General features: G+C 38.9%; 1 protein-coding gene across 1 annotated transcript; it reads left to right on the top strand.

Annotated features, from left to right (window-relative positions):
• Positions 1 to 279: 279 nt before the first annotated feature.
• Positions 280 to 19372, top strand: grm1b (glutamate receptor, metabotropic 1b). The gene is made up of 9 exons (XM_072690369.1): positions 280 to 311; positions 823 to 1672; positions 3201 to 3450; positions 7341 to 7576; positions 12052 to 12298; positions 12924 to 13092; positions 13525 to 13651; positions 16381 to 17311; positions 17811 to 19372. Exons 2-9 carry the CDS (start codon positions 964 to 966, stop codon positions 18652 to 18654), a joined length of 3513 nt encoding a protein of 1170 aa, XP_072546470.1. The 5' UTR covers positions 280 to 311; positions 823 to 963; the 3' UTR covers positions 18655 to 19372.
• The last annotated feature ends 344 nt before the right edge of the window (positions 19373 to 19716 follow it).

The raw sequence follows: 19716 nt of genomic DNA, 5'->3' as shown, positions 1-19716 counted from the left end.
GAATAGTCTAAGTGCACTGGACTCACATGTAGACTGATAAAGATAAAGAAATACATTAAGAAGTCAAAGCATGTGTAACAGAGAGCATTTTGTGATGCGCTGGTACCGTTTTTAAATAGTTTACCACAGCAGAGATTTGCACTGGATCTTAGTGTGTTTCAGTGGGACTCACACTGCGGCTGATGTGACCCGTTTTCAGATGCAGTGATGAGAGGAACAGGAGGGGGGCATCGCGCAGTAAAGAGTGAGCTCCAGTTTGGGACGGAAAGCTTTGAGAAGGCGAGACGAGATGACTTAATCTCCTGCTTCAGGTAAGATTGACATTCAGTATAGTGTTAATCATCTAGAGCAGCGACTGTTCAGTGAATGTGACGGCAGAAATGTAAGCTGGCAGCGCCTGGATGGTTTAATTGCGTCTGAATGTTGGTTATTTTGGAGTCCAGTGTAGATTTTTCGCAACCTGTAGCCTGTTCAGGAGTTCTGTCATGTGTTCTTGTGTTAGAAGAAGAGGATAATGCAAAGCAGAGTCCATTTGGACACAGGAAAGGATATGTCCATCTAGACAGTGTTTGAGACTGAATGCTGTCCATGGTGCTGATTCACTTGCTTGAATAAGTGAAAAAAATCTCTTTAACTTAATAAGTTGTTATTTTCAAAGGAATATATGCACCTCACCTTTGTCTTTTGCATTGTCCCTGCTTAAACACACCTGATTAAGCATGTTATAAATCTGGGATAATAAAATCTGTGACTCAGGATTCAGATTGAGAATGAAATGTGTCTTATTCAGTTGCATAATTGCCTGCTCTCCTCTGTTCACAGGAAACATGATGATCAATACCTTAGTTTCTAAGATGGCAACGGTTGATATGTTGTACATGGACACAACAGATACCTCAGTCGCTTATTCTCACCAGCAGGCTTGCCTGCAGATATGATTCAGCAACCCAAGCATATAAGACCATGTGGAGTATACTGAGAATGTATTTGAAGGCCGCTTTATCCCTGTCACTGTTCTTGCTTTCTGCATCGGCCAGTAACATTTACGAGAGGTCAGTGGTTCCCAGAGCTGCATCTCGTTCAGTGGCCCGAATGGACGGTGATATAATTATTGGAGCCCTGTTTTCTGTTCATCATCAGCCGTCAGCAGAGAACGTGGCGGAGAGAACGTGCGGAGAGATCAGAGAGCAGTATGGGATTCAAAGGGTGGAGGCGATGTTCCACACACTGGACAGAATCAACTCAGATCCCAACCTTCTACCCAACATCACCCTGGGCTGTGAGATCAGGGACTCTTGCTGGCACTCTTCAGTGGCTCTGGAGCAAAGCATTGAGTTTATAAGGGACTCGCTCATTTCGATCCGTGATGAGAAGGACGGATCAAAGTGGTGCATTGATGGAACTCCATCCAGCCAGCCACCTGCCACTAAGAAACCCATCGCAGGTGTGATTGGACCTGGCTCCAGTTCAGTGGCCATCCAGGTTCAAAACCTGTTGCAACTCTTCAACATCCCTCAAATCGCTTACTCTGCCACAAGCATTGATCTGAGTGATAAAACCCTCTATAAATACTTTCTCAGGGTTGTGCCCTCGGACACTCTTCAAGCCAGGGCCCTCTTGGACATTGTTAAACGGTATAACTGGACTTATGTCTCAGCTGTTCACACTGAAGGTGAGTTAAGCAAATCTTTGTCTGTCTGATCGAGCAGCAAAACCAGTACACTGAAAACAGCCATACATTGAATTTGCTTGATACCTTGATAACTTCTCTATATGATTTCCTCAAATTCAGTGCACCACTTTTAGCACTGCAGTTTTCGAGAGAATTATCTTATTAAATAAGAATTTTGCTGTAAAGTGAATTAGACCTTAATGCCATTTTTCAATTTGACCCTGTCAGAATTTACATTATTGTCTAGTAAAATAAAGGTTTGTGAGGTGATAGTACTATCAGTTTGTATATCCAGTTACTCAACTGAATCCTTTGTAGCTACTCCAGGTACTACTGCATAAGGAAAAATTATTTAAGAAGATGGTGTGTATCCTTGTAAAGAGCTGGCAATGGCTGATACATTAGGTGTGTTCTTATGAACTGATCACAGGGAGCACACAGCAACACAGAAAAGCACAATACAGTTTTATTTTGTTAGTCTAATTCTCTAGAATGATCTTCACAGGGAGCTGAAAAAATACACTTTGTGTTTTTGTAAAAAAAGTGTCCTACATTGACATGCAGGCAGCTTGACAGGTAATGCATCAGCCTGTCAGGACTGCCCAGAGAGGGCTCTCCTTGTAACTGGCTGCATTTAGGAGGACGTTTAAAAATACACACTTTCTCCTGATGTCCTCACAATCTTGGTGCTGTACAAAATCCTCTGTACACAATTATTCTTGGTTAAAATACCATAGCTTTCATTTAGAGCTGCACAATATATTGTTTCAGTATCATCATTGCAATGAATAATGCACTGGAAACTCATTCTTAAGTGCATTATTAATATTGCGACATGTTGGATCATTGACCTATGGTGACATGGCGACAATATATATTGCAGAAAAAAACAAATGCAATGTCAGTTTTTTACAATGTTGTGCAGCATTATGTTCATTCATATTTCACTGCTTTGATGCTAAATGCTGATTCTAATAAGAAATAATGTGATAAAACTTTATTTTTTTATTAAAGTTTATCAGAACATATATGCTGTATAGAAAGTAGTTTCTGACGAAATTGTCCTATTTATAATAGCAGTTTGTTTGTGAGATGTTAAGCTTGGTCATATTCATAGCAGCTTTTATTGGAAGGTTAAGACAAAATGTCAACGAGAAGAAAGACAATAAGAAATTGAAGTTAAACGCTTAGAAATCACAGTAAAGACACAATGTAAATTGATATTAATTAATGCACATTAAATCTAGTGCACTAATTAAATTGTAAATGCAGATTTAATCAGTACTATATTTATGTTCACAGGTAGAAGTGTGTAGGACCTGTTTTTATGTTTTAACATTTTTCCTGAAAATAATACATTTCTAATTGTATTATTTATTATTTTATTATTCTAATGATTAATTGTATACTGTGTAACTCTAATTAAAGCAATTACACAATTACATTTGAATAGTATAGCAAATCCTAAATAATGATGCTAATTTTGGTGGATCCTTTGATGCAGAGTCTGTCGTGTGGTTTCTCTTAGGAAACTACGGGGAGAGTGGTATGGAGGCCTTTAAGGAGCTGGCGTCTCAGGAGGGTCTGTGCATTGCCCACTCTGACAAGATCTACAGCAATGCTGGAGAGAAGCACTTTGACAGGCTGCTGAGGAAGCTGAGGGAGCGTCTGCCTAAAGCCCGTGTGGTGGTGTGTTTCTGTGAGGGCATGACGGTGCGTGGCCTACTTATGGCTATGAGACGATTGGGTGTGGCTGGAGAATTCCTCCTTATTGGAAGGTGACTGTCATTTTACTCCATTAGCAGACTACATTTACCTTACACATTACTGACATTACTCTGCAAAGAAGTAAAGGTATTTTAAATATAAGCAATATATTTCATATTTCTTATAATGAAATAAGAATATTATAATATTATTTAACCTACACTATATGTCCAAATGTTTGTGAACATCCCTTCTAATGAATGCCTTCAGCTTGCACCCATTGCTTAGCTTGTCTAGTCCCTGGAGAAAAGTATTGCCAATAGAATAGGACTCTCTGTAGTGTAGATAAACATGAACCTATTGGCACCATGCCTGATACTAGGCGTTGGCTAGAGGGGTATAAAGCCCCCCAACATTAAGCTGTGGAGCAGTGGAGCAGAAGAAACAATAAATGAGCAGGTGTCCCAATACTTTTGTCCATACAGGGTATATGTATATGTTTGCTTTTTTAAAGTGATCTTTAAAATTTATATTGTCTTATTGCAGTAACAGATAATGTTACTTTTTAAATAAGCATCGTTGATTTCATTAAAGAAGTGGCTGGCAGTGCAGTAATATCATTGTCCTTCGTAAAATTATTTAAAAAAGTAAATGGTTCTGGTTAACCCCTTGACACAGACTTATCACAGACTTATTGCACATTAAGGTGTATTATCCAGTAACTACAGGGACATTTGTACAAACTGGTGGGGATATTCTTTGGTAATATAATTGTGTAATAACACTTTTGGCATGCTGGTGGGCCATAGGCTTTTTAAGGGGTTAAATAATCTTGTCCTTGAAAGAATTACTTAATATTACTCTAATATTGCCTTCATTTAAGATGCTTTCACTTGTTACTTGAATTAGGATTCATGTAATACTTGTAATTGTTCAAGGGTTCATCATTACTGCTTAAGTCAGTGAGAGAGTTACACAAGACTGAATACAATACGTTTTATCTCCTGAGGTCAGACAGAACATTCCAATATCCTTTTAAAAACACTCTCTCATGCATAATCCATCCACACTGAGCTGTCTTACTGTGTCAGATTATAGTGAAGGATGCTCGAGTAAGGCAATAAGCTGTCTGTTGGACAGGGAAATGGGACCTGAAGATGCTCTGAGCTTTTCCTCTTTTTTTATTGTGTCACTGTTCAGAGATAGGGAGAAATGCTCTTCCAGAGATGCCAGTTTAAGCCTGGATACTTCTTTAATTGCAGACTGCCACAGAGAGAAATTAAATGATTAAGGTGTACCTGTCTTTTCAGTGCAGTGATGCAGACAGCGTCACATTTCTGAGCTACTGAAAGGAATGGAATATTGTTCTTTGACAGACTTGTCTCACTGATAAGCACGCTATCCTCACTTGTTGGGACGAAGTATTCTTTTTTTCTCTCTTGCTGCCAGTGAAGTCTCTGTGGACTGAAAAAGAGAACATCAATTGGCCAAGGCTGTTCTATTCTGGGTCAAGGAGAATGTTTCCAAAGAGGCTAACTCAAAGCTTTGCAGTAACTTACAGAAAACAGCAAGTGTCACAATGGAGTTAGTTATACTATAGCTATCAAAGAGACTGTAATTAACACTGGCTTGGAAATCAACCATATATTGTTCTGTTTCACAAACCTTTACAGAAGAATAATAAAATATACTATGTTAAAGGGCTCATAGCATGGAAAACTAAATTGCCAACGAGTGAATTTGCATATTCTGTCCCACACAGCAATTGGATTTCAGTCTGAGTAACTGGAGACCCATTTGACTACCAAGTGTAAATGCATGTGGCTAAAATCTTACTAAGATATAATCCAGATACTAGTCAAAGTAGTTGCCAGGTGTAAACGGTATTCTACAACCTGGCATGATCTCTCCTTGTCTATTTGGTCCACTGTTTTCTAAGCCCATATATTTTATTGACGACTCCCTGCTTTGATGAATTTATAACAATTTAAACTTGTAATTAGTAGGAACATAACATGCATAACTTGCATGAGGTGAATTGTTGCCTGCATGATATAAACTGGCACCTAAGAATAGGTCATTCTTGGCATTCGTTGCAGAGAGGATGCTGGGCAGACAGATGGCTCTAGTGGCACAGAGCAGCCACATAATAATTCCTTCATCACTAACACTCCTTACTAACTAACCTTCCTAACTAACTTTCCGCCTATGATCACTAAAATTCATATAAATGATTGCTAATTTCATCTGATGAAATGTCTCTAAAGAGTACATGAGAATATTTCACCTCTACAGAGTGGGAAACACACTGTGGATGATGTGCGCCTGCAGGGCTGAGTAATGTTGAATCTTGAATAGAGAAAGATTCTCTGAAGAGTTTCCTATAAAGGCACCCCAAAAGCTTTGCACCTGTTCTGAATCATACTTTTGAAGTCAGTATTAAAGTCCTGACAAAATTCAATATCAAAGACGGAGCTGATTTTACAAATCCTTGAATTATTTCTTTGATCCAGTGTTCTCTGTTGATTAGGATAAATTCTTTTATTGTTTCAGGCATCAGGATCTCTCCTTTCTCAATCAGTCTGAACAACAGATAATAACAAAGAATTTAGATATTATATTCTGGAAATTGTTAACAAATTGTTCTTTTATTTAAATACAGTTTAAAAGTTAAAGTTTCCAGTCAACATATGTAACTTAATAGCACATTTCTAGAACATATTGCATAGATATATTATCCTTTTACACTGAACCAAATGTATTGACCTAAATAATTACCTAATTCACTTATAAATAGTAAGGCATAATATTTCAAGTTTACAGTGCACTGGGGCCAAGGGGGCAATCGCACTGGGACTCGACGGCGCTCCTTATTGTCTTTAATGGACCTTTTATTTAAGTACTGACACTTACAGAAAAATACAGTTTCTTAACAACTCACCTCACTAGTTACCACCACTTTCTATCTTACACTAAACAGACAACGCTGACACCTGTTTATCCTCCACCCATTCATAATGCAGTTAATCCCTGGTAACCTTTATGAAGCAGATCCTTTAAAACCTGAAACATGATATAGCATTTATTATATAACCCTAGAGTATTATATAACTTAAAAACCCAAAATGATTCCATTCAAATAATGCATCATATCCAAATGTGGAGTTCTGACATCATTTTGGGAAAAGGATCACACTCTGAACTCCTCCTCTTCAGTCTTATATTTAACCTTTGCTTCTCATTTCCATCTTCTCCAAGCTCCTACCTCAAAGCCACCTCAAACTTTAGCCCAATAGACTTCACCTTATTACAGTTCACCTCCCAGTAATAGCTTTCCAGTGTGTGGTCTATACTAGCAAACTGCATTTTAATCAAAATGTACTGTATATGTTGCCTAGCAAGGGTTCCCAGGAATTTATGTCACCTTCTCACTTGGTCAGTCTGACAGCTAAATATGACAATCGAAATAGGTACTCTGAAAAAAACATTTAGGTTAACATTAGATGCTAGTGAATGGAATGATTTGCAAGCATCAACATTTTTAGGCAAAACAAGTAATTTTTTATTAATTTAAATCATTTTCATATGGCAGCATCTTCAATGTTTTTCTTTTCACCGATTTATGGGACTAAAAAGATTTTAGTTACACCACAATACCTTTCAACAATACAGTAAGATGTTGGATTTGAAACCTCTTCAAAGCCTATGTCTTATAATAATTCCATTTGTGCCCTAAAAGATCTGAGGATAAGCTTTCTTAGGTATGTCGTGTGGCTTCAAAAGAAGGGATAGAAATGAATGCTGAGTTTGTTCATAAGCTTGTGCTAAACTAGGTCAATTCACTCAAGGGTATCAGTGTTTTTGCTCACGTTGCTCAGGCGTCCAGGCAGGTGAGAGTCTGAAAAGGAAGCTGACGGTAATTGGGAGACTAATTAGACTCTGTTCGACCTGCTTCCTTTAGTGATGGCTGGGCGGACAGAGACGAGGTGGTGGAGGGCTATGAACAGGAAGCTGTAGGAGGCATCACTATGAAGCTTCAGACTGAGGAGGTCACATCCTTTGATGACTACTTCCTAAAGCTGCGTCTCGACACAAACACAAGGAACCCATGGTTCGCTGAGTTCTGGCAACATCGCTTCCAGTGCCGCATCCCAGGACACCCTCAGGAAAACATGAACTACAGAAAGAACTGCTCAGGTGAGGCAAGTCAGGAGCCACGCTGGTCCAGTAAAGTGTTTCTACTGCAGGCTATCAACGTATGAGCATTCTGGTGAACAGAAGACAGCAATACTAGGAATGGTGCACTCCTAAAAATAAATAAAGAGTGCCAAAAAGGGTTCCTTGGATGATGTCATAGGAGAACCAGTCTTGCTTGTCCATTCAGGTTTCAGTTGGGCTTTTGCAAGAACTTTCCTCAGGGAGGCAAAAATGGTTCCTTCATGGTATTACCTAAAAGAACCCTTCATGGTATCTTTATTTTTAAGAGTGTGTGATCATGGAGAGAAAATATGAAGAACATTTCATAAATGTTTTCATTATAAGATTTTTTCTTCTTTGCTCTTTTTGTCTTTGTAAACATTTCCTCTGCTGCCTGAAAAGGTGACCTAGGTAAATTGTTTTTGTTTTGTTTGTATTTTGGTTTGATGAACTACACTACTGATTTGTACTCACCAACATTAGCTTAAGCATTAGATTATGTAAAACAATGCTCAACAAGCGTGTTTTCAAAGTCACAAATATTGTTTTTCCATCTGCAGTCTAGCCAAGTGCGTAATATATTTACGTTTCTGTTTGAGTTTTGCAGAATGTAAACCAAACTAATGAGCCGAAGACATGTTGAAGACAAACGTAAATATAGAGAAGCATGCAACTGATTCCACTGGTTTTATGTTGTTGTTGACAGGCATTTTGTAGCTGTTTGTTTTCCATCACTTTGTATAAGCGCTCAGCTCACATTGTGTTTTCATTTTCTTGCTTCTACTGACAAGAGGTCCACATCTACTCCAACATCTTCTCCATCTTCTCTGCATCACATACCATACTGCGCAAAAGTCAGAGACCTTTCATTTACTTTATTTCTAGTTATATGGCCAGTAATTGCAAGTTATTCAGTTCTCCAAAGATATTTTCAAGAAGTTCAAATTTAAGATAATCTGCTTGCATAAGCAAAATAAGTTAAACTATGAGAAGCAGATTCATTATTGTGGTCCTGAAAGGATGCATAGCTGAGCTCTTACTAAGATAAATGGACTGTCCACCCGAGAGTCCAGACCTCAACATCACTGAATGCATTTGGGATTATTCGGATGGTAGGTAGAAATGCTCCAATCTTTAAGGCCCCATTTACATCAGATCACTTTATCCGTCTTGAGAATCACCACATAAACATGAAAGTGTAAATATACCCAAGACGCATTTACCACACACCAGTCCGATCATAGGTTATAGCACAACACATCTTATAGCAGTGTAAACGCATCAGTTTTTAGTCTGACTAGAGATGCATTTGAATACCAAGTATAAATGCATGTGTCTAGAATCTCATCAGGATACAATCCAGATAGTAGTCACATGAAGTGACTAAATTTTCAGGGTGTGAAGAAATCTCCCTGCAGATTTTAAAATTGAAAGCGAGTCTCCCAAAAAGAATTTAAGCTGTGCTGAAGGTAGAGGAAGACACACTGAAAATGTTATATTGCACATATTATTATAGGTGTTAAAGCTACTGCCTTTTTTCTAATGCTCAAAAATGAGTAACTTGTCCTTAAAGGCCATTTTGGCTGGAAAATAAATAGACGAAGGATGTTCTCTGACATTTGTACAGTAATGTAAACCATGCAATTTTATAAACCTTTCCTGAAGGATAGGACCTTAAAGCAAAGTAACAAGTACCTTTTGCGAATGCTAACACAGAGAAATAGTCATAGTCTGCTGTTCTGTTACCTCTATTATTTTTCTGTCTAGAGCTACAGGATGGTAAGTAAATATTTCTGAATGGATAGCTTGGAGGCACCTTCAGCAATATAGATAGAGGTCAACTGATATCACACAATCATGTACTATATCTTTAAATCATTTTATCATCATGGTCATTAAGGTGTGCAAGTATGTGCCTGTCATTATTGTTGATTGTCGATGCTTATCATCATAATATTAATAGCAGCACAACATGGAACAAACAACGTGTATCGGTAGACCTCTAATATATAAAGTTATTGGGATGTTTTATGGACTGCAATAAAAAAGTGGCCACTCTGTATATAATTTTAGATCCCAATAACATTCACCTTCTCTATCACATGCCAACTGGCTTTGCTGCATGTTCCACTGAGGGGACTTTTTGGGCCACCATGCACCTTTGGTTGCTTGTGAACAGAATGAGGCCTACATTTAAGTATGAACACATTAGGTGTGAATGCTTTTTAGTTTCTATAGATAATGCTAACTGCTCTTCACTATTTTAAAATGACCACCAAGGTGTATTGATATGATACTGTGGAGAATAAACTTTACTGTTTGGCATTCACTTTTAACAAATAAAGGTTCCTCAATGGTTTTGAGCCTGGTTCTAGTCAAATAAAGGGTACTAAACCTTACAAAATGTTCTTTAAGCTTTTGCAATACAGTCAAAAAGTATTTGGCACTTGGGAAAATTATATTAAAACAAATATTTATTGATCTGCATAGTAACTATTTATTTGCTTAGAGGTAATGAAATAGTGGTTGATATATCAATCTAAAACACATGTATTGCCGAGATAGATAGTGATTGCTGTAGCATGCTGGGTAACAACACTTTCCTCCCTGTGGCAGAATGGGGTTTGATTTCCTGGCCAGGCAAGGACACTTGGGCAAGATGCCTAAACTTTATATTCGCTTACCAGTGTGACGTCATTTAATTGTAATTAAGTGGCTCTGAATAAGCCAAACGCCATACGTGGTTTTATATAATTTTCTTAAGTGCCTAAGACTTTTACACAGTACTGAACATCTCTTTACAGCAATAGTTATTTCTAGAATCATCCACTGAAAGGTTCTTTAGGGACCCAACAGTGGGTCTTCTATGGCATCTCTCCAAATAATGCTTTTTGGCACCTCTCATTTTTTTAAACATCTACAGAGGAATACATCTGGCACAGTATCATATTTCTACAGAACCCCAAAAGGATCACAATACCTGCTTTCTTCCCCTGCATGTCATTATACAAGAACGTCAAAGAGCAGCTTCAGTGACTTATGTGTTAGAGCTGTTTTTGTTTTAGTATAATAGCAGTTTTTCTCTCAGGTTGTTATTGGCAAAGTAGTTTTATTTCTCATCCATCAAACCGGAAAGATAAAAGCCCACTCAAAGTAGAAAGTTCTAGATGTAAAGTAGAAAGTCCATCATGAAGTCATCTATCATATGATGAATGCACATTGTTGTTCTATAATTACAGCCTGTAGTCTATCTTTATTTATTAGCCTTCTTTCACCCTGTTCTTCAATAGTCAGGACCTCACAGGACCACCACAGAACAGCTATCATTCAGGTGGTGGGCCATTCTTAGCACTGCAATGACACTGACACTAGCGGTGGAGTGTTAGTGTGTCGCTACCGAATCCTGGAGTGTTGTTGCCCTGCATATTTAACTGTTTTCCGATTCATCTAGTAATCTTATTTCCTGAGTTAAAGAGGTGTGTTAAAGCTGGGACGTTGTTACACTATGAAGGCTGACAAGAGCAAGAAATACTAGAAACTGTAATATGTACAATCTACTCTCTGCTATGCTGTAACAATATAAACACCCTGTGTAATTTCATCAAGACAGTTTCAGCATGTTTTACTTCATTGCATTTATGCATTTTAAGCCCAGACAAGGGCAGCGTTTTTCGCAAGTCTTAGATTAACCTGTCGCATACTGCTTGCTGGAACCCACTTAAACATGAGCAGAGGACATAGAGGAAAGTCAAAACCATGTCATAATGGGATATAGCCTACTTATAGTATCTCAATGTTTTTTTTTCTTTAACTGCAAAACCATCAGCTACTGTATAGTGCCTGATACTGCTTCCTGCTGGCTTGGTAAAGATCACAAGCACTGATAGGGTGTCCTTGGACATTCTCAGCTTCTGCAATTTGCACTGGCTCCTTTTTATATTTCAGGGATTTTAGAACAGCCGTGCGGAAGATCCATTTGGAATTATATAAGAGACAGGAAGAATGAGAACGACAGTAAATTATTAATTTCCTTGTTCAATTAATAATAATAATGTCCATTACTAATTAAATTCTTAGTGGGATTGCAGAGATGGATTGCCTCTCCATGGCAACAAGCATGCTTTTGACACTGTTTTAGAAGCTATCCTTTGATTTAATGTTCCCACAGAAAGAAAATAACTTTTCGCCTATAGCTTTGAAATTATTGTGGGTCTTTGGACACCCTGTCATTTCCTTTACTCCGCACTACACTGTGTCTAGAACCGCAGTGTAATTTTACCATTGCTGCATTGTGTGGCCATTTGTATGCTTTTATGCACTGGTTTGTGCTAATTAAGTCAATTACTTTGATTAAAACATTGAAACCGTGCTTTCAAATAGTTCAGTGAAAACAATGACATATACCAAAAACCTACCTCTTGAACATGGATCAGAAATGGTAACATTCTATCTGCCTGGTTTAATTGTATTGGCAGGTTATGAGAGTCTGGAGGACAACTATGTGCAAGACAGTAAGATGGGTTTCGTCATAAATGCCATCTACTCTATGGCTCACGGCCTTCACGACATGCACCAGCATCTTTGTCCTGGCTATGTGGGCCTGTGTGAGGCCATGGATCCCATCGATGGCAGCAAACTGCTGGACTTCCTGCTCAGAACCTCCTTCACTGGAGTGTCTGGGGAGGACGTGTGGTTTGATGAGAATGGAGATTCACCAGGCAGGTCAGTGTTAATAAAGTGTTTACACAAACAACTAAGGTAACTTATTGTAACTGGGCTGGGCAGCATTATGATAGTATTATTGTAATAAGTGACATCACAATATAGCACAATACACCACTGTTAATATTGTCAGTACTTCTGAGAACCTGACCCACAACGCTTTCAGAGACAGCAGACATTGATCAGCCATAACATTAGTATGACTGACAGGTGATGTTTTATAACATTGATTATCTTTTTCTCCAGTGACAACTGTTATTTTTTTTAACATGTGCTCATATTTTACTCTATTTGATATCTATTTCAACTATCAAATCTCTTTTTATATTATCATTTGTATTTATTATTTTGGTTTTAGTTTTTCTTAGATTGTTATTATTTTGATATACACTTTGTACATGACATATTACATAAATATGTAATAAATGATATAGTTGTGGAGTTACACACAGTCGTATACTTAATTAGACACATAACGAATTACATGCAGCTGGCACTTTTAAATCATACAAATAAGCTTTTAATCAAAGATGTCTTTTGACTGTTTGGTTTTCGGTAAGCTGAAGAACTGCACTCTGGACCTTTTCTTTTGAAAGAAATATTGCACTCTCCTCTGCTCTTTCAGGTACGATATAATGAACCTGCAGTTTGTGGAGCCTGGTGTGTATGACTACATTAATGTGGGCTCCTGGCATGAGGGCATGCTGAGCATTGACGATTATATGATCCAGATGAACCGGAGTGAGATGGTCCGCTCAGTTTGCAGTGAGCCCTGTTCTAAAGGCGAGATCAAGGTATGGCTGGCATTTATTATTAACAACCCAGATGTCTTGTAAGTTTCTTTTTCTGTTGCAACTTGAGGAAAAGGGAAATAAGAAAAAGAATACTAAAACGCATAGTGGTCATGTAAGTGCAGACCATGATACTGGTAAATAAAGGCATGTGGAGTGGAGTGACACTAGATGTACTTAATATTCAGATGTTTTAATGCTAATGTGGTAAATAAATAATGTGAGCAGCATTTAGTTGTTGACAAGCAATATGTGTTAAAATGACAGAACTCTGTGGTAGTTTTCATATGATTTATATGATATGATATTCATATGATTTAAGTGTGTATGGATGTCTCTCCATCATGAGCCTGTTTATCAGTTTGTTGGTGTGTTACCGCAAGCAGTATCTGTGCTTTAACTGATGTGGGTTATTTCCTTAATGTGCCCCTCTAGGTGATCAGAAAAGGAGAAGTAAGCTGCTGCTGGATCTGCACCGCCTGTAAGGATAATGAGTATGTCCAGGACGAGTTCACCTGCAAGGCGTGTGAGCTGGGCTGGTGGCCTGATGAAGAGCTACAAGGTAAAGCAACCCTATCTCATTCTCTACGTCTTTCACACTTAAGGGCAATATCAGCCTACGGTGTATTGCATTAGCTTGAGTAATTGAAGACGTAAATAAGGTGTCAACATATGAAATCAATGTCTCATTCAATAATACCAACACAATGTGTTAAAAAGGGTACTTTAAGGATTCTTTACTAGTCAATAGCATATACTATTCTACATAGAAACATGACAACTTTGGGTGCTTAAATTGTTCTATACCTGATTAAAGGGCTCTTCACATTGGTGGGAAATCGTTTAGAGATGGCTCAATATAGAACTGGTTAGAAAATGTAGAAAATGTAGAAATGGTTTATAATGTAGAAAATGGTTTACATATAAAACAAAATAGAACTTCACTATGACAGTCTTCTTGCTTAGAGTTAGATAATGCATTTAATAGGTGCAGAGAAGGCTGGAAGAGCTGGGTCACATACTCTTCAAAGACAAATTATATGGGACACTTCTTAGTCAGTCCGACCAGTAAGCTATCTTTCTAATGGAAAATAAATTCTGAAACCGGTTGAACTTTAGTCCTGATTCCACAAACATAAAAGATTATTCAGCCCAAAAACCAAACACAGACACAGCCTTGTTTTGTGATTTGGCTTTTAAGAAGTCTGCTTTGTCCTATTTTCAAAAGGTTTCCCGTGACACCTGAAGGCCATTTATCATTTTTACAGATTGCTCTCGCAGTGCTCTTATGACAGACCTACTTCACTTCCTACTTCTCTGGCCTGTTTTCAAAGGTCTTCACTGATGTTCAATGTCAACATTCATTTATGCCCTCATGGCTGTATATGTTTGTGTCATGTGTTGAACCACCATGTAAATTAGATTTTCCATATTACAACTCCACCCTGGGTAACAATTCAGTGCATTTATGTTTTTAGGTTATTATATTTTATGGACAAATTATAATAGAAATGGCTCAGCAGTGTGTTCAACATGAAATGTATATGAAGCCTCATGTGTACGGCTTTATTAACAGATTATTAACAGATTCTGCACCTTTAGAGAGTGTGTGCTAAATGTCGTATCCTCTCTCTTGCCGCAGTTTCCTCTCCTTCCACTGGCCTGGCTCTGTCTTTCGGCCGGTCCCTTAGTGGAGAGTCTGTTTATTTTTAGTTGAACTGGAAACCTACTTTAACACTTGGTGCATTGGAGAGCTGGTCATACTTAGATTGCTAATATTATGGCAGAAAAACCTTTTGCATTTATGTATTATAACTGTGTCCAAATCCTAATAGCTGCCCCCTTTTGGAGCATATTATGTACTTGAATACATTGTTAATGGCACAGTTCAAGTACTGAGAGTTAAAAAATAGGTACCTCTGCAAGGTAACCTCTGGAAGTGCATCTTAAAAAATGCATATACTTTATATTTGTTAGATGTAAAGTGACAGTGTTTCGTATTGTATATGGCTTCTATAACTGATCAAAATCAGAAATCCAATATTTTCAATTGTTAGCACAGATGTCTCCAGGAAAGTAAATTTTGCATTTCATTTGGAAATAAAAGTCCTAGGGTTTGGAGGAAGAGTGGGGAGGCACAGAATCCAAAGTATCTGAAGTTCAAACGTTTTCGCAGTCTGTGTTTTTTGAGGTTTGAGGTGTCATGTAATTTGCTGATGTTGGCCCACTGTGTTTTTTTTCAAGTGCAAAGTCAACACAATGTCTATAAGGACATTTTAGAGCAAAATGAGATACCTTTTTCCTTTTCTAGCCCAGTGTCAAAACTAATGCTGACCATTATATTACTGTGCTTGATTGGCCTGTTAACTCTCCGGAACAAAAACACAGCAATAATAAGATGAGCTGAAGGCCCCTATCAAAGCAACCTCACGCCTTTCTTTGGTTTCATACCAGCACTTATTTGAGAACCCGGAAGAGACTATTAATGCTGCAGCTAGTACACACACACTATAGAAACCAATGCATAGTACATTCACCTCAGTATAAAACAGTTATTTCACATCAGTAGTTGACAAACAACAACAGATAACAGTCCAAAGTGTGTACCACTACACACACATGTACTCACGTGAATTGACTTGACTGCTGTGCTTTAAAGGAACTGGGGGCTGAATAGTCAGGATTGTTAGAGCCAGACAGGATTATATAACATTAAACAAACTATAAACAGTAATTTTAGGAAAACTAAATAAATCTGTCAAGAATGTCAATAGAAGAAACTAATACTAAACATGAAGGGATATTACTACAGTTTTTAATAGTAGCATGTCTTATCTAAACTGTGGGGCTGTATTATTCATACAAATACAAAGATCAGGTCGGATCTGTTTATACTCAGCATTAAAAAACTGTATCAGGGAGGCAAAATTACCTGATCAGGACATCACTAAAGTATTAATATAAAGATAAAGATTAGATGGATATTAAGTTTCTGATTTATATGAGCTATAAGCTATACTGATCAAAGATAAAAAAAAATAAAAGGCCTTTTGAATGTAATGAAAATGTCACCTTGAATGTAATTCAATCCATCATTAAGCCAGTTTCTTCCCATCACTATACTCACATTTAGTATCAGAAACATGAGCAAGAACTTGCCTGTCTAGCTTATTATCGAACGCAGTGTACTTTTTAAATAGCCCAATTGCACAGAGACAGTAGATAAGTAAAACCCACTCTGACAAAACAGGAAAACAGATTCTGACATTTCATTTGACCTTGTGTTCACAGGCTGCGAGCCCATTCCCCTGCGCTATCTGGAGTGGAGTCACCCTGAGTCCATTGTGGCAGTGGTCTTCTCTTGCTTGGGCATCCTGGTGACCAGTTTTGTCACCCTCGTCTTCATCCTGTACAGAGACACGCCCGTGGTCAAGTCCTCTAGCCGAGAGCTCTGCTACATTATCTTGGCCGGCATTTTCCTGGGTTACATCTGCCCCTTTACCCTCATAGCTCGGCCTTCGTTGGCCTCTTGTTATCTGCAGCGCCTCCTGGTGGGCCTCTCAGCCTCCATGTGCTACTCGGCCTTGGTCACAAAGACCAACCGCATTGCCCGCATCCTGGCAGGCAGCAAGAAGAAAATCTGCACACGAAAGCCACGCTTCATGAGCGCCTGGGCCCAGGTGGTCATCGCCTTCATTCTCATCAGCGTGCAGCTCACACTGGAGATCACGCTCATCATCCTGGAGCCGCCAGAGCCTATAAAGTCATACCCCAGCATTAGGGAAGTCTTCCTGATCTGCAACACCAGCAACATGGGCATGGTGGCTCCGCTAGGCTACAACGGCCTACTCATCCTCAGCTGCACCTACTACGCCTTCAAAACCCGCAACGTTCCAGCCAATTTCAACGAAGCCAAATACATCGCCTTCACCATGTACACCACCTGCATCATCTGGCTGGCCTTCGTGCCCATATACTTTGGCTCCAACTACAAAATCATCACCACCTCCTTCTCGGTCAGCCTGAGCGTGACTGTGGCTCTGGGCTGCATGTTCACGCCCAAGATGTACATCATCATCGCTAAGCCGGAACGCAATGTGCGCAGCGCCTTCACCACCTCAGACGTGGTGCGCATGCACGTAGGTGACGGCAAGATTGCCTGCAGGAGCAACAGCCTGCTCAATATGTTCAAACGCAAAAAGAACGCACCAGGAAACGCAAAGTAAGTCTGCTCTGCTCAGCAGTGGCAGGATAGCCTCTCTCCATCCTGTTGCGTGTGTACTGGCACCCATGGGCCCAATCCCTTAATTCATGCTTCACTCCAGACCTCTAGGTCATGCCATTTCCAGAGCAGCCTTCAATTAACAGCTTCCGCAGACATCTCTGATTTAGCAGGTCGGCTGCAATTAAAAGCCCCGCACCCAGGGGTGTCTCAGCAACAGGGCTGAGAGAGGCTGTGCTCCATATATGCTGCTATATAGCTGCTTAATCACCAATGACATGAATCATTGCTGAACTAGAACTATGTGTAATGAAACGATCATAATATATGCTTTGATGTGATATGATATAATATCAGAAAACAAATATTTAGCAAATATTTGTTTATACATTCAACAATATTTGAACAGCAGTATTTTTTACATGAACCAGAAATGTTGTTCTTGTGTTCACCTTTCTTGGTTCCTGTGAAATAACAGCCATCTTTATTTCGTTCATAGTTCTAATGGAAAGTCTGTGTCATGGTCTGAACCAGGTTCAAGACATCCTCCGAAAGGAGAACACATGTGGCACAGACTGTCTGTGCATGTGAAGAGACAGGAGGCCGGCTCCAATCAGACGGCTGTCATCAAACCTCTAACTAATACCTACCATAACTCAGGCCTGGAGTTTTCAGACCTGAGCACCAAGACTCTGTACAATGTAGCTGAGGAGGATGAGGGGGAGCCGCTCAGGTACAACCCCCCAGTCAGCCCTGCTCTGATTGCTCACAGGCAGTCCCCTGTCTGCCAGCCCATGAAAGAAGTGGACACGGAGCAGGAGTTTTATAAACCCGAGCCGCAGCCTCAGCAGTGTGCTATTGCGGACCACCTCCAGGAGGTGACAAGCCAGTTCAGCTGCAGTGTGACTGACCTGGACGATATCATTAGCTTGCCTGAGCCGGACAGTGGGCTCAGGCCTCCATATCAGCCCCTTATCCTGCAGACCCAGCCTTCACCCCTGCTCATGCAGTTGGGAACTTACTCTAATGAGCCCATCTCCCCACTGGAGGAGGAAATGGAGATGGAGATGGAGATGGAAATGGAGAATGAGCAGTTTGGCCTCCTCCACGGCTACATGTACGACAATGCACAAATCCATGATGACGAGGAGCTAGTGCAGATCAAGCTAGCCTTGGAGGACTCACTAGCTCTTATGCCACCCTCACCTTTTCGGGACCCTTTTGGCTCTCGAAGCCACATTCCCAACTCCCCTGTGTCTGAATCCATTCTGTGTACCCCACCCAGCGTAACATATGCATCTGTTATCCTGAGAGACTACAAACAAAGCTCCTCTACTCTGTGAAGGAGCTTTCCTAAAACAAAAGGAGAAAACAACATTCTTGTATCGTTCCACGTGTCTTCGGATTTCAACATAATTGCCAAAAAATCTTTGCAAAAAAAATCATCCTCCTATACAGAAGAAGTTTTTGTATTGCGTTTCTGTCCATTTCTAAAGTATTTAAATGTGAAAAGCAGCTTCAAAGCTTAAATAAGCACATTCAACCTTCATCACATATTGAAAAAAAGGGATTTTTATTTTTCAGCAGTTAATTACTGCACTGGACAAACTTGATTTTACTATTTTCATGTTGGATTTGAATCAAATCATCAAAAAGAATTTCATGAATATGCACCATTGTAGCTGTAAATGAGAGCTATGAAACTAGATAGTAGAACTGATGTGAAGTGATTTCTACTATTAATGGAACCAGTTCAGTAATGGAAGTTCAGTAGTAAAATTATGCAATAGTGTATCAGTTTTAGATATGTTGCCATCATATCTTAAGGCAGCACAAGACATCCTTGTTTGAATATTTGAACATCCACATATGCAGTAATGTAGGCATAAATAGAGAATATACTGTATGTAAAAAGTTGATCTACATTTATATAGCAGCTGCCGGTTAAAATGTAGCACACACAGATCATGTTTAAGTGCCATTGTCAGTGTTATGACGTCCTCATTTGTCAAAGTTACATGTTTACAATATAATAACTGTTTTGTACAGACTAACTTTAGATGTTCCCACTTATTTATTATTATTATAATTATTATTATTATTATTATTATTATTATTATTATTATTATTTTAATGAAGGAATGTAGCTTAAAAGATGTGTTTATTTTAGATTTAAAGTTGATTTAAGTGTTTATAACGTCAGTACTGTACTCACATTCTGACAATACCAAACACTATTGTGCATTTCTTGTTTGCTTCTTATTTCTTTCTCTTTTTTTAATATTAGCAACCATTTCATCACAGAGGTTATCTGCTGTTGGATGTTTGTATAAACAGTATATTATAGTACTATAGTATTTAAGGAAGCACTTCTGCTCAGCAGGGCCACCGACGGCAGTTTCTCC

This window comes from Salminus brasiliensis, chromosome 10 (assembly GCF_030463535.1).
Source record: "Salminus brasiliensis chromosome 10, fSalBra1.hap2, whole genome shotgun sequence".
In the NCBI taxonomy this organism is placed as follows: Eukaryota; Metazoa; Chordata; class Actinopteri; order Characiformes; family Bryconidae; genus Salminus; species Salminus brasiliensis.
This window is presented reverse-complemented; position numbering and strand designations above follow the sequence as displayed.

Excerpts from the sequence above, each read along its gene's own strand:
- grm1b (XM_072690369.1), top strand. The coding sequence starts at position 964 with ATGTGGAGTATACTGAGAATGTATTTGAAGGCCGCTTTATCCCTGTCA. Across the intron at positions 13,093-13,524 it reads GTTCTAAAGGCGAGATCAAG|GTGATCAGAAAAGGAGAAGT; the intron begins GTATGGCTGGCA and ends GTGCCCCTCTAG. Across the intron at positions 13,652-16,380 it reads GCCTGATGAAGAGCTACAAG|GCTGCGAGCCCATTCCCCTG; the intron begins GTAAAGCAACCC and ends TTGTGTTCACAG.